Source organism: Colletotrichum gloeosporioides (genome assembly GCF_011800055.1).
Source record: "Colletotrichum gloeosporioides strain Lc1 chromosome Unknown consensus_70, whole genome shotgun sequence".
Taxonomy (NCBI): domain Eukaryota; kingdom Fungi; phylum Ascomycota; class Sordariomycetes; order Glomerellales; family Glomerellaceae; genus Colletotrichum; species Colletotrichum gloeosporioides.
In genome coordinates, this window is record NW_025544715.1 from 1 (window position 1) to 15,831 (window position 15,831).

General features: G+C 36.7%; 3 protein-coding genes across 3 annotated transcripts; 1 reads left to right on the forward strand and 2 right to left on the reverse strand.

Annotated features, from left to right (window-relative positions):
* Positions 1 to 5,155: 5,155 nt before the first annotated feature.
* On the forward strand, positions 5,156 to 5,647 carry GCG54_00010121 (uncharacterized protein; the record flags this gene model as incomplete). Its single annotated transcript, XM_045410052.1, has 1 exon — positions 5,156 to 5,647. The coding sequence occupies one exon, from the start codon at positions 5,156 to 5,158 to the stop codon at positions 5,645 to 5,647; it is 492 nt and encodes a 163-aa protein (XP_045260219.1).
* Positions 5,648 to 6,042: 395 nt separating this feature from the next.
* GCG54_00010122 (Protein SAP1) lies at positions 6,043 to 8,628 on the reverse strand (the record flags this gene model as incomplete). The annotated part of the gene is made up of 3 exons (XM_045410053.1): positions 6,043 to 6,263; positions 6,338 to 8,538; positions 8,591 to 8,628. The coding sequence occupies 3 exons, from the start codon at positions 8,626 to 8,628 to the stop codon at positions 6,043 to 6,045; spliced, it is 2,460 nt and encodes an 819-aa protein (XP_045260220.1).
* A 584-nt stretch (positions 8,629 to 9,212) lies between these two features.
* On the reverse strand, positions 9,213 to 11,406 carry GCG54_00010123 (Conserved oligomeric Golgi complex subunit 6; the record flags this gene model as incomplete). The annotated part of the gene is made up of 2 exons (XM_045410054.1): positions 9,213 to 11,027; positions 11,086 to 11,406. The coding sequence occupies 2 exons, from the start codon at positions 11,404 to 11,406 to the stop codon at positions 9,213 to 9,215; spliced, it is 2,136 nt and encodes a 711-aa protein (XP_045260221.1).
* Positions 11,407 to 15,831: the final 4,425 nt, after the last annotated feature.

The following is a 15,831-nucleotide window of genomic DNA, read 5'->3' on the forward strand; positions in this document are numbered from 1 at the left end:
TTAAGAAGAAGTTTATTATACTATAAATATAGGTCTAAACTAAATTAGGAGTAAACTAGAGAATAGTTTAAAGAAATAATTTAAAGGATATAAATTAAATAAAATAGTAGTAAGAGACTATCTACTTAATAAAAGATTAATAGAAATATAATTAATTTATATAGGATTAGTTATATAGATTTATAAGAGGTATATCTTATAGAATTAAACTATTAGTCTAGCTAGTATATTAACTTCTATATAAGTATTATAGATAGAAAAGCGTTTAAAGGATTATTTTTTAGTATATATAGCTTTTAAGTAAAAGTAGAGTTTTATAAGTAAGTAGGAGAGAAATAAAGAAGTAAAAGGAATAGAGGTTATCTCTAAACTAAGCTTATAACTTATTAATATAGGTATAAGCGTATTTAGGGGCGTAGTATATATACCTATATAGTATAAGGTTATAGATAGGCTTATATTATAATAAAAGGTAAGGCCTCTAGCTGTTTATAGTGATTTTTACCTGCTTAGAGTAATAGACCCTCTTAACTCCACACCTCCTAATAATATATATAGCCTTTAATTATATAATTATAACTCTCCTAACTATAGCTACACTTATATATATATATAACTTCACAATCTTTAACTTCACTTTAATAACAATATAGTTTATAATTACTTAATTACTTAATTACTTAATTACTAACTACTAAACTATTAACTTATCCTCTCTCTTATATATCACTTATACTACTAATACTATCTCTATTACTACTTCGCTATCTGCTATAGTAGCTTCTTTAGAAGTAAGTTATTACTATTATTATCTTCTTATTTAATTAGGCTAGCTAACACCTTTATAGTAGCTATACTATTATTAATAACGCTCTCTCTATTAGTTAGTATAAAGCGTACTTACTAATAAGCCTTACTATACTTATACCTATACTTAAGCTTAAGCTACCTCTACTTTAGTATTATAGAGGGCTTATATAAAGAAGGGCTACTCTTTAGGATAGCTAGAGATATATATAGCCTCTATATAGAGGTATTTAGAGCTATTATTTATTACCTTAATTATAGTATAAAGAAGGTCTCCTTTAGGAGTATTTATAAAAGCTTTAGCTATTACTACCCTAATAATATACTACTAATTAGTAAAAGAGTATTTACTAAATTTAAGGGCTTTATTTAGTATATAGATATTATCTTATATAGTGATACCCTTAGCTATTTACTTATAGAAAGGCGTACTTTATAGAGGATTAGTATTCTTATATATCTCTTATAGTATAGATATTATAAAGGACTTATTATAAGTTATAAGAATAGGTTGTTAATATAAGTTTAAGGATGAGGAAGAGGAAGAGGAAGAGGGATAGATATAAAGCCCTATATATAGTAGTAGAGTTTTTATATTTCTAGCTATGAGAACCTCTTCTAATAACCTCTTTAGTTAAGGAGTTATCTCTTATGTGGTAGTATTACTATAAAAGCTTTAGTAACCTATTCAGCCCTAATATAATTAGCCCTACTATATATAGCGCTACTAGCCCCACGCTACGTAGCTAGCGCTATTACTATTCTACTAGTCTATTTAGCTAGGGCGTATATTTAACTTTATAATATTCAGAGGGTTTGCCTACTAGTAGGAATATATAGAGTTTCTATACTATTTTCCTTAATTAGTAGAGGGTATAAGTTAAAGTACTTATATAGTGTTTCTAGAATTATGCCTATATATAGGGTGAATTTTGCTATAGTCTTTTTGCAGGGGGGCTGCGTTATAACTATAAACTCAAAAGGTAATAATCCTAAGTATTTATAGGTATTTAATTATATAGATAATAATAAGGAAATTAATATATTATAATAATTCTAGTTATTATTACTTATAGGTTTNTTCCTCCTCTAGTAGGGAAAAGTAAGGGGAAAGATAATCTAAAACATAACCTACTAAACTACTAATTACATAAAGTGCTTATATAACTATACATATTACATAATTAATATTATAGTTATAAGTTATAATAAATAGAGTATTTTTATATAAGGTTTAATACTATAAACTTTATTAGTTTATTTTATATAGAATATTAAAGTAAGTTAAGCCTTATTATTATTCTTATATTATTATTATTATTATAAAAGAATATTATATATTAATATCCCCCNCTAGAGGGCTTAAGGCCTTAATACTCTATACTAATACTTAATACTAGGTAATATGCTACTAAGAAACCCTTTATAGGAAGAAAACTTAGGCTATATTATATAATATATAATTAAGTAGATAATATATATATATAATACTATATAATAATTAGCTAGAGGCTATTAGTANATACTATATAATAATTAGTTAGAGGCTATTAGTACCTTATTATATATATAGGTCCCTTAAGGAAGAGGCTTACTTTTTATAGTAGGTTTTTAACTAATCAGAAGAGAGGAATAAGGGTTCTTATAGCTAAGATTAAACTAATACCTATACGTTTAGGTAATATATAAGCCTATTAAGTGTATACTACTACGCTATATAGGACTAATAATACTAATTAGATAAGAAGAATAATAGATAGTAAAGCTATAATAGAAATAGTATCAGTAGTATAAGTTATATATAAGAGAGAGAATAAGTTAATAGTTTAGTAGTTTATAGTAATTAAGTAATTAAGTAAGTATAAACTATACTATTATTAAAGTATAGTTAAAAATAATAAGGTTATTAATATATATATATATATATAAATATAGCTTTAATTAAGAGAGTTTTAATTATCTAACTAAAGGCTAAATACTTTTTTAGAAGGTATAGAGTTAAGAGGTCTATTACTCTAAATAAATTAAATCACTATTATAATAAGGTAAGGAAAAAACCTTATTAATTATACTAAGCACTCTACTCTAAGAGAAAAGCCTCTAAAAATACTTAAATACTTCTATATTAATTTTCTAGCTAACTATAAGAGATATAAAAGTAGATATATAGATATAAGTTTAATTAATTTATACTTTATTTATATTTTCTATTTTTTTTCTATTTTAGGTTATATATCCTCTTAAGAGAAAATAAACTACTAAGAAGAAGTTTAGTAGTATTACTCTTATAATATTCTACTCTATTTTAGTTTTAAATAAGTAAGGAAATATAATAGAGATTAAAAAAGAAGATAAAAAATAGAACTAATTAAAATTAAAAAAGTTTAAAAATACCTAATTTTCATTTAGTATTTAAAGAGTAGAGATTAGTAAATTTTTACTATAAACTAAGTTAAAGGATCTTAAAACTTTCTCTAAGAATTAATTATTAAAGTTATTAAGAGGATTAGAAAAAATATAAAAATAAGTATATTTTATATTTATTTATTTAGTCCTTTTTATTATAAACTAACTAAACCTCTAGCTACTTATATTGGTTATTTCCTCTTATAATAATACTTAATACTTATAAAAACGTCTATTTATCTCTTTACTTTTAAATTAAAACTATTAAAAATTCTAAAAGCTCTATCTCTTTCTACTATATATAGCTAGAGGCTAAATAAGTCTATTTATAATTTTATATTATATAGATATATATATTATACCTTTAAANCCTAATATTAAGTAAGTTAATAACTTTAAAAATAACTTATATAACTTCTTTTAGATTAAAAATATAAGTAAAGTATAATAGTTTCTTAGGTTTAAAATTATTTACTACTAAAAGATAAAATAACTNTATATAATTTATTAATACTAGAGATAGTTAATAATATAATAGAAGTTTTAAAGAGAGGTTTATTTAATTAAAATATATACTTAAATTATATTTAATATACTTAAAGAATTAATTAGTTTATAATAAATAAATTAAAATTAAACTATATTTCAAAGACTAGCTTAATATCTATAATTTTACTAAAAAATAATATTTTAACACTAAAAGTATAGTATACTACTATAAGATTTCTTTTTATCTTCAAACCCTACTCAGTATATATAGGCACCCCAGATTAGCACTTAAGGCAACTAGGCTCCTTAAGGAAATAGGTTTATTAATCTCAAAACTCTCCAGGGCTGTCATTTATGACAACTAAGTGCCCCAGTAGCGTTAGTAGTCTTTCATGCCGTCTCTCATGCTCTATATATCCTCTGCATCGTCGCCGTACCTGCTTTTGTCATCTCGTTGTTCTTTCTAAACACAATTTCGAGTCTGCTTCGGACAAAAAATAGAGAATGCAGCAGCCGTTGTGTGGGGACACGCAAGATGAATGTTATTGCTGTTCTCCCACCGTTGCCAGTACCGTGACGGCTTCACACTGTTATAGTGAGCTCTTATCTGTGGAGACACTAGAGAAGAAACCCCCACGTAAGAAGTAGGCGTGTTCTCAACAAATCGGCCTGCTTCAAACCACGGTACTCCCTGTCTCTCGCATGATTGATTATTGACCCGATATTTGAGAACACAGACCCAGATCCACAAGCCTTCACCCAAGGCGACGAACTAGCAGCTTCCTTCAATATGCAAGTTGTCACTATTGATCCTGTGAGCCCTTGCATTGTCTTGACTGACCCTGGCGAGCTCTTTCCTCAACGAACGAGCGCTATCGAAATTGATCGGATTGGTTGCCTGGGCGCATCACTGAACGGGACAGTACGACGGCTGCGCATAAGGCAGTTATCACCGTCTCCAGAAATCCAGAGTCCCCAACTCTATAGTCGGGCACGTTGCGGAACGCTTGTCCCTAAAACCGGATATGAAGCACCCGTTTCCATTTGCGGCCGATACGCTGGGAGAGCCAAGGCTGTGCAGTGCAAACGCGATAGAGTAAACTACACAGAATAGGGAACAAAACAAAAGCTGTGCAGTGCAATCTAAGGTTATCTTAGCGTCGCTCCTCCCGCAGTGTCGGGTCCTGCTTGACATGGAACACATACGTGGGGCAGGCCCCACGTTGGTAGATGCCCAGACAGGTTAGAGCCCGGCCGGCGTAATAGCTGTTCCGAGCAGCCAATCAATACTTACCGTAGGTCAAATTCATCTAGTTGAACGAGACAACACAACTAGCCCCGGCGGATAACAATCTTCAATTTCTCCAGCGCCTCCAGTCACAACGGAACCGAAAATAAGCAGATGCGACATACGTAAGTCCTGCCCTGGTACAGGCCCATTTAAAGGTTCATTATGTCGAAATCGGCCATCTCAACCGCGGGCCAAGTCTTTCGCGAGCTTCATGGCGTTGTAGTGACCGCCGGCCGGATGTCGAAGACGGTCAAGGTACGCGTGGGCGGCCAGCAATGGAACCAAAAGGTTCAAAAGGTAAATGCTTATATGTTTCTCACTGAAACCTATGGGCCATGGCTGATCACCACTCTTCTTCAGATGTTTACGAAACCGAAGAAATACCTCGTCCATGATCCCAACGACTCTTTGAGGCAAGGCGACATCGTTTCGATCGTTCCCGGTTGGAGACGATCACCCCAAAAGCGCCACGTTGTCAAGAGCATCATTGCACCTCACAGCACTCCGATCGAAGACCGCCCGAGCATCCCGACGATAGAGGAGCTTGTCGCTGCCCGTACGCAAATGAAGGAGACAAAAGACGCAAGACGAGCGGAAAGGAGGCATGATATTACAGAAAGACCCGCGGCTGCACCTCAGCCAGAAGTTGATTGAAGTTTGCGTGTCTGAAATGCTGTAGTTTGATATCGTACTAGAGAAACAACACAATGTACAACAACCTGCAAAAAAGGTTTTGCAGGAGGCGGATCTTACGAAACCTTGGCGATTGATCTGCCCGACCTATGTCGTGATGTACGCCCGGTTTGCAAATCGTGTGCGTGGCCTTTCTATTTGCCAATACTCATGTAACATTCCTAACCTAGGCTGACAGGTGCCTCATATTGCTGGACAGAAAACAAGGCCCAGTTGTCAAATGACTCCCACCATTTATTCTGCGCCAGTGACCAACCGATCGCTACTTAGGGTATCATATTTTCCCGCTGTGTCTTGTCCGGGCCCTTTGCAAATCACACAGACCGAATGCAGCGCTCGTCATCAGTTGCCAACTCTTACCCGCCTCGCTCTCCAAACTCTCTCGCCCAATCTTCATATTCCTTCAGTCCTGCCCTGCTCACGCTTGGCCGAATTGTGGCCAGACTTGCCTCAAAGTCCGCAAGCCCAATGGGCCGGATTTCATCCATCGTCATGGTTAGCAGTGCCTCGCCCAAGGATCGAAGGGGGCCCATTGCCGCGTCCTTGGCCAACGCTGTGATGTCAGATCCGGAAAAGCCTGTCATGCTCAGTGTCAATGTTGTGATCTATCAAGCAAAGGAAGCTAAGTAGCTTCATGGGGATGATACTGACCGTCTGTTAGGTCTATGAGTTTTTCAATGTCGGGATCCGTAAGGCTATGCTTCTGCTGACCCAAAAGTGTCCGAAGTTGCGTGGAGCGGGTCTTCGGTTCGGGTAGTGGTATGTATTGACGTCTAACAAATCTGCGGCGGGCAGCCTCGTCAATGGCCCAAGGCAGGTTGGTTGCCGCTAGAACGAGAACACGATTGGGATCGCCGCGATTAACGTCCTTTTCCTCGACCGCTCTTCCAGCAGCCGCACGCTGCAGATCACTCCACTGAATCAGAAATTCGGTTTTGATCCGCCTCGTCGCTTCGTGCTCTCCTGACCCAGATCGTTGCGATAGTAACGAGTCGATTTCATCGACAAAGATGATGCTTGGTGCCAATGCCTTTGCTAAACTGAACAGCGCTCGTACAAGCTTTTCCGACTCGCCAAGATACTTGCTTGTCAGACTGCTAGCAGATATGGAGAAGAATGCCGACTTGGACTCTGTTGCCACAGCTCGAGCCAGCATAGTTTTTCCTGTCCCGGGAGGACCGAAAAGCAGCATGCCTCTCGCGGGCTCCCGAAGCCCCATGAACAAGTCCGGACGCAAGAATGGATACACCACCGTCTCTCTCAGCGCGTTCTTGGCTATTTCGAGCCCAGCAACGTCGTGCCAGTGAACTTCGTCGCCCTGAACAACTATCTCATTGAGAATCTGTTTCGCGGCCGTCTCGTCGACCCCGGCGGGCAGATTTTTCAAGATCCGTTTTTTCTTCTCTTTCCAGACAGCCTCCGCAGCCGTGCTCACGCTGTCACCTTCACCAGAATCTTCTGACGAACCTACGCCAGCGTCGGCTACTAGAGCGTCTTCCTTGTGCTTGCCTTGGCGCCTTTTCTCGGAGAGTTTCGGGGTTGCTGCAGTGTCATCGGAGCAACTTGCCGACGAGTTTCTCCGCGGCTGCTGGGTTTGGCGGCGGAATCGGGTCACTCTATCCTGTTCAGAGATACTGGCGTATTGTCGAGCTGACCGGTTGGTCGTATCAGCAACAGGTTTTCTCCGAATTTTGGTGACATCTGGAGAGCTTTTGCGCCGCAAAGCTAGATCGTCTGCATCCGGTGAAGTGGTTCGATCGTGTGGAGATATTCTGCTTCGTGGGACCGAATAAGGGTGGTCTTTTGATCGCCACGACCTTTCTTGCTTTGGTGTGCTTTGTTCCACAGGGGATGCATCCCGGACAGACATGACATTCAATGCACTTGATGCGGCACTGACGGATAGCGGAGAAGGGCGGGCGTATGAAAGATCTTCCGGGTTTCGCCCGCTGCTAAGCATGTCCGTGAACGTCGACGGCAATTCTCGAGGTGTGACAAGCCTACGGGTGTGGACATCCCACTGGGTAGCGGCGGGAGAAGGCTTGCGTGATTGCTCTGGGGGCGTAGCTAAAGGCAGCGTAGAAGACGAAGGCTCCGAGATCACTTGGGAAGTCCTTGAAAACCGGTCTCGGGAGCTGATAGCGCTCCAAGCCAAAGTGGCTGCTTTGCTCGCGCCAGGGCCTTCAGGCTTTGATAACTTCCGGCTCGATCTAGGCGTCTTCTCCCCGGATTTGCCCGATCGCAAAGTGGTCCGCATGGTGTATTTCTCAGGGCTTGGTGATCGAATTGCCTGCTCTTTTGTGGAAGCCGCGCTGGGGGGTAACACAGGACCGATAAAGGGTGATGTATCGGAAGGACTCTGGCCGCGTCCAACTGCGGCATGGTCTGACGACGCTCTTGTAGCCATGGAAGGGCGTTTGGGCAGTGCGGGCCGCGAAAGCTCAGGGTACCTGATCGCCGGGACTGTTCCCTGGCCTATCCAGCCTCGTTCCGGTGTCGACACATGTGACGGCGCGGGAGAGGTTGACAGTGGTGGTGCAGCGTTGGAGTTTTGGGTTGTCATGGCGGCGTCTTGTCGGGAAATTCGTAACGCTTCAAGCAGGTCAATGCGCTCTTTGCACTGGAGCTCTAGTTGACGCAAGGAATCTATCAAGGCTTCCTCCGTCTCGGATCTAGCCACATAGTTGGGTAGCAGCTTGGTAACGTGTTGATCATAAATTTGTTCCAATGCATTCTTCCAGCATCGCATCGCCTCGCTCTCGTCGCCCTGAAAGTAAGGATGGTTCGCGTCAGCAGGGTAGAAAGAAAGGACATGGTTGAGAAGGGCTATGGCTTCCCTGATCATCACACACCTGGCTTTCGTAGTAGACAGCAGTCGAGCACTTCAAATAGCTGTCATCGTACGTCTTCTGTAGGACAGCGAGAGCTCGGGAGCGTGACATAGTGGTAATGACGAGGGTTGCAACACCATAGTCGTCCCGGCCTGGCACTAAATCTGCGGATAAGGTCTCCTTCAGTGCTTTGCCTTGGTTTCGGGTCGCAATGTGGTGTCCGTCGTCGTGGAATCAAGAAGTGACGGTTCCCAGGCCTTTGTTTTTCAAGATGACTGACTTAGAGGGCGCGGTAGGGTAGTTAGGTAGGTAGGTTGGCCGGTTGGGTGACAGAGGGGGTAGTGACGTCGCTACACTACCTTAGCACGGCTGAAGCCAAAAGCGATACTGAACCAGCCCTACGGCGCGTACCACCAAGCAGACTGCCCGCGTCAGATCCTTCAGGTCGATGGAACTACTTTACCTAGGTACCTAGGTACCTAGGTAAGGTAAGTAAGGTAGGTACGTAACGTACTGGGTACCCGAGCCACGTACTGCTTATGGCACTTTCCTTACAGTGGTACATCTCTTCTGCAAACAGCAGCCGCAAGTAGGTACACACGCTAGACGCCATAGGCTGCAAAGAGTTGATTATGCTGTATTCATCGGGGTTGGATTTATGCTTTTTAAGGTCCCCTATCATGAAGCGAAAGTGCTCACGACAGGAGCACCCTAATCTCCCCCGTTGTCCTGGGAAACAGGGCGCGCAATGAAACAGATTCATCAAGCCTTTCATCAGCATCCTCATATCTGCCGGCCTTCTCGTCCACCAAAAGCAGCATCTGCTCAACATGCTCAAAGTCGTCGCAAAACCTCGCAGCTGCTTTTTCCGTGAGCCCCCTTGCGAGAATTGGGTCTTGCAGGTGCTTCACGTTCTCCACGGCATCCATGAGTGCCGACGGTAGGAAGTCGTCAAGAACCTGGCTGGCTCTGCTCATGGCTTCTGGCTGCAACACTTCGAGTGATGCCGCCTTCTCAACATCACTGCTATCTATTCTCAACTTACTCAAGCCGTTGAGTATCTTTTCAAGCCCTGAACCGCGCCTGAAAAACTGGTATTGCCCTTCTGTAAGCTTCTCGCTCTCTTGCTCGATTTCCTCTTGCAGCTGCTGCGACCTTCTCTGGGTGAAATCAAATGGCTCCAACGTCTGCTTGGCTGCAAGCAAGCAGTTAGTCAAGAATATCGCGTCTGCTGGAGAGCCAACACCCCGGGCCATGTTTTTACACCCAGACAAGAACGGCTCAAAGGCCTCCGCGAGAATTGGCTGGAAGTCACTCTCACGGTCCGAAGAAGTTGCTAGGGAGATCTCATACGTCTTCATAACAGCAGTTAGCTGTTTCAACGCGTCGAGTAAGAAGTCCGGCGGCCCAAGATCAGAAGGTGTTTGTTGAAAATCACCCTGCAGCGTTGCAATATGGTCTCGCATAAGTGACCTGAACTGTCTGAGTGCCCCTGCTTCAATACCAGACATGAGATCCAGCAGGCCACATTGGCTGCCCAGCAACTTCGTGAAGGTGAAGCGGTAGAAACCGAGAATGTTTGCGAGCTTGTAAGCCAAGATGGTCTCCTCGTTTGACTGAATGACCTGCTCAACCCTCTGGCGCAGAATCCGAGTCGCCCCGGACACGTCTCGGTCTACGAGATCATTGAGCGCTTTCAGAGCGTCGTAATCGCCAGCCGCATCCCCTTCTCCATCATCCAGAAGCTGCCACAACTCGTTCGCCCGACCTGACTGCAGCCCCTTGGCAATCTCGTCGCCTTCTGATACGAACAGGATCTCGAGTGCCTCTCGCTCGCTCACTGTCGCTGAGTGTATCCAAGCAAGCATGTCGCCAACATAACGCAGGGGATCGTGGGCGGCCATTTCGATGGGCTTGACAGAATGGTCTTCTACGCCCGAACCCGTCGTACCCGTCAGTGCTAAGTTGAAAGAGTCAGAGAGAATGCGCTCTCTAGCTTCCGCAAAGAAGTCTAGGCAACTCTGGAAAAGCGAAGGTCGTTCTGCCAGGACTCGAATAGCGCGGCGAATAGATGAGTTCATCTGAGGGTTTTCGAGATTGAGCGTTTTAAACTCACGCTGCACCCATTTGTACAGTTTTTGAAACGCGAGATTGAGATTCTTGGATATCTGGTCCATGATCTCCAGACCAAGCGTTTGCTTCTCAAAGCCGAGCAAGATCTCGCAGTCCTTGCTAATGCGTTTTGCCTTGGTGAGAGCGGTGAAGAAGCCGTCATCTACAGGTTCGGCAGTCGAAGTGAGGGAGGCAACCTCATGGTCGGAAAGTATGAAGTGGCTACGCAGGGTCTTGAGTAGGTGTTGTTTCGAATCAACCTCAGCCCTCTGATGAATCAAGGAAGAGGCTTCTGTTAAGATAGGGTCTGTGTCCCGGTGCGCGGCGGTGATGCGACTTCTCACATGCTGGTAGTTGTTGTTAAGCTTGTCCAGGGTAGCTCCTATGCGGCGAAGTTGCTAGAAGGATGGGTCAGAGGAACGGGCTAGGCAAGTCTGACGGGTCAAGAAAACTTACGTCTGCCACGCGACCAAATTGAAATACGATTTCACCGTTACTGTCAATGACCTCTTTCTGCAGCTCCGGGCGTAACTGCCGACGTGTCTCGGGAGTGTTCTTCAGGCCCCTGCCGTCGAGAAGCTGTAGAGCGTCCCGAAACTCTGAGTCAGCGTATGAGGTTGACAGAACCGTCGTGACCTTGGAAGTGAGGGGATTGTGACTTCTGAGCGATGTGGGCGTTGCGGGAGGAGGTTGAGACGAAGTGGCCAAACTGGACGAATTGGACGCATCTCGCACGGGTAGCGGTCTCAAGGACACTGGAGCTTTTGCCGACGCCATGTTCCGTAGAGCAAGCTGTAGGATCGTCTCATCAACCTGCCATTGACCAGGAGAGGAGGAAACGGCTGCAAGCCGAGTGGCGGTTCGTACGATATGCTACGTCGCCGACCTGTCGAAGATATAGGCTGAAAGTGGACGCGTCTTCTGGCACTGTCGTTTATTACCACTGCCAAGGGTACCAAGCTCAGGTAGGTAAGCAACGAACAAGGGAGGTTAGTGAGGGAGACGAACGGATGTTACAGATGGTGGGTGCACACAGCTGTGAGCAGGGTGGCAAAATTAGTACGTAGTATTTAGGATTTTTTTAGTTAGTATTAGTTTAGTATACTAAAGTACGGTTTTTTGCATACTAATTTAGTATTAGTATACTTTAGTATGATTTTTTTTTTGCTTAGTATACTAAACTAATACTAATACTAATTAAAATACTAAAAATACTAAAACTATATATATAAATCTATATTAATTTATATAGCTATTATATAACTTAATAACCTATTCAGGGGTACTTAATAGGTTAATTTGAGGGTACTTATAATATCTTAAGTATATAAATATAGTTAAAAATATTTAAAAAGAATTAATAAATACTATAAAAGACTATATCTTGCTATCTATAAGAGGTAAAAAGAAATAGAAAATATATTTAAATCCGCCTAATTTTTTAGATATAGAAAGTATATACTTAAGATGCATAGACCCTTATAGGTCTAAGCGTATAATCTTAAAACAAACTAAAAGATTTAAACTTCTTTACTATATATCTCTATAACTAGCCACACTAGCGTAAAAAGCTTTGAAGTTTTTATAGTCTAAGCGCTGTTAGTTGTATAATCTGAGCGTTTTAGTTGTATTTTGGGCCTGAATTACCCCCTGAGACCCCGAGAGATTTGTTTATAAAAGAAGAGCTTTCCCTCCTAAATATCTCTCTTATTCTTAACCTTTTATATATACATATATATATTAATCGATATCTATTTTTACCCCTCTATAAGAATATTATATTCAAAATGCAGAAAACTAATAAAGTTAACTTCTAGCACTATATTGCTCCTCTTTTTACTTTATATTATAGTGGGGCCTTTTCTATTGATTTACCTACCTACCTTTCAGTTATTATAGGCTATAATATAGCTAAAAAAAACCCCTATAGGGGCCCCTAAAATAAGTAATATTTTATAAGTAACTATATATTACTATAAAAATACTTTTAAAAGGGAATTATACTTAACAACCTATACTAAAATCGAAATAATATCAGTAATAAATATATGGTTATATTAATAAAGGCTTATATGATAAGCTATATTAGAACAGCCTAAAGTGGATTTATTTTTTATTAAGTAAAGGTTTAAAGCTAAAAATATAGAGATATACTTAAGAAATAAGTATAAAGATATAGAGGATTATATGTTTTAAATACTTAATTTAAATAACTAGTTTAAACCACTTAGGTATTTAAAAAGAGTTCCTAAGCCTATAATAATACCTATAAAAAGAACTATAGCTTAGGTTATAGAGTCTTTATCTAATAAGGGGTTATAATTAGTATTAGTTTAGTTAATATATTAAATTAAATATATTATTTTTAAATAATATTATTATTTATTTTAAAAATAAAGTTAGAGTTAAGTATAAGCTAAAACTAATATAAAATAGCTTTAAAATAAACTTTAAATTAAAGTTGTTTTAAATAAACTTACTTATTAAAGCATTATTATATAAGACTTCTTTTCTCTCTTTCTTAATAATTTCTTCTTTCTTTTTTTAGAACTATTACTATAATAACTATTATAACTATTACTACTATTATAATAACTTACTTATACTTTATTTATTTATTTATATTATATATATAAATAATTACTTAAAATGGACCTTTTTACCTCTTTTACTACTATTTCTTCTAGAGATAACTCTCCTGCTGAGGATACTTAAGCTTCCCACTCTACTATACCTAATACCCCTACTCTTCCTATTATTAATATTAGTACTAAATATAAGGATTCTGAATATAATAAAGAATCCTATACTTTAGGCCTTAGTAATAATAGTAGGACTTATATATTTCAAAATAATCTTTTTACTTGCACTTTTTTACCTATTAATTATTCTTATGAGAGAAAAATGCTAGTTATTTATACTACGTAAGTTAATTATATATATATATATATATATATATATATATTTCTTAGTTACTAATACTATATAGGTGTGGAAAAGAATGGAAACCTGAAATTAAGAATTTTTAAAGCTCTAATTTCGTTAAACACTATTAAAAACACTACCTTATTATTACTTATAATAAAAAATCAGAAAAAACCCTTCAAAAAAGTAAAGTATTTTATTATATTATTTTTTATATTATATACTAATATAATATAGAATCTTTAATAATAAATACTATATAACAAGCTTTTATAGCTTTAGAAACTAGAAAATGATAACGTTCTAGTATTATAACTAATTTTATAGAAGAAGAAGTATATTTAAAAGTACTAAATTTCCTAATAGAGAATAATCTCTCTTTTAGAGTTATTAATTCTCCTTCTTTTTAAGAACTACTATCTTATTATAATAAGTAAGTTATTATATATATATATATATATATATATATATATATAATATACTAATTATTATATAGATTGCATATTATAGTAAATCGACAAAAAATCTAAAACCTTCTTTCTAATACTTATAGTAGATTTATATTTACTATAAATTCAGAAATTAAAGCTAATATTAATACCTTAGGAAGATTTTCTCTTACCTTTGATATATAGACTTCTAAGCCTCAAGATGCCTACTTAGGCTGCATATTAAGCTATATAAATGCTGATTTTGAGTTAATTTTTAAGCTTATTAGTAAGTATATTATTATTATTATTATTATTTAATTAATTTATTAATATTTTAATAGGCTTTAAAGAACTACTAGACCCTCATACTGGGGTCTATATATATAAAGAGTTTAGAGATTCTATTATAGAGTTTCCAGACCTACAATTATCAACAATTCAAAGGTAAGTATATATATATATAATATTATTATTAATATATACTAATAATTTATTATAGTATTACTAAAGATAATACTAGTAATAATAATACCTTTATTAAATAATTTTCTAGTAGCTATTTATTAGCTATTAGAGAAGAGTTTAGTAGAGATATTCATTATATAACATATATAATTAATATTATAGTAAATAATATACTATCTCAGTTTACTTTAATAACTAAAGAGGAGGAAAAGCTATTTAATTATACTAATAGTACTAAAAGTATTATTAGTAACTTAGCTATAGATAAAGAGGTTAAAGAAGAGCTTATAGAAGAGCCTACTAATCTTTTAAGTAGTAAGTATATTTTAATTATTATTTTATTTTATTTTATTTTATTTGATATATATTAATACTTATATTATATAGGGCTTTTAACGCAGATTTAAAAAATCTGCGTTATAGTTAAATATACTAGAGAAATAAAGAGGTTAATTTCAGATAGTATTAATTACTATAAAAGAAATAACTATATACCCTCTAACTTTAATAAAAGAGTTATTCCTTTAGGTAAGTATATCTATCTAACTATAATAATATTATAATTAATATATTATATAGATAATACTACTAAGTAGAGCTCTACTTATAAAATACTTATTACTCTTATAGAGTTTAAGCCTATATTATCTTAGGTTAAGAATAACACTAAAAATAAAAAGTTTATAAGACTCTACCTAATAGATTAAGAATTTATCGCTATAAATAACTTAATATCTATATTAGAGGTCTTTATTAGACCTTCTATTAGACTATAATCTCAGTTTTATATTAGTCTTAATAAAGGTAAGTTATATTATATTTAATAGTATTATATATATTAATACTAATATTTAATAAGCTTAATATATATATATAGAATATATAAAAAGCTTTCTACTCTATACTCTAAGTTTAGTAACTTTAGAGTAGTTATTCCATAATTAATAAGTATTAAATTTATAATTAAATATTATATTATATATTAATACTAATATAAAAAAGGCTACTTATTATAAAATACTTACTAAAAGTATAGAAAAAGGCCTTAAAAAATTCTAGGTTTATTAGCCTAAAAGCTTTAACTATCTTAAACTTCCTAAGTTTAAAAACTATATATTAGGCTATATATTAGATCTTAGATTTAAATTACACTACTTTAATCGTAATGAAATTCTATACTACTATGATATTATAATAGAAGATATTAAAGAAATACTTAAAAATAAGTATAATAAGTAAGTTTTTATTTAATAAATAATATAATTACTTTATACTAATATATATATAGAGTTAAAAAGGAATATAATACCTATTTTCCTTTAGAAAATTAAGAAAATAATAATTCACCTACTAAAGTTAACTTAGAGGATAAGTTATATAT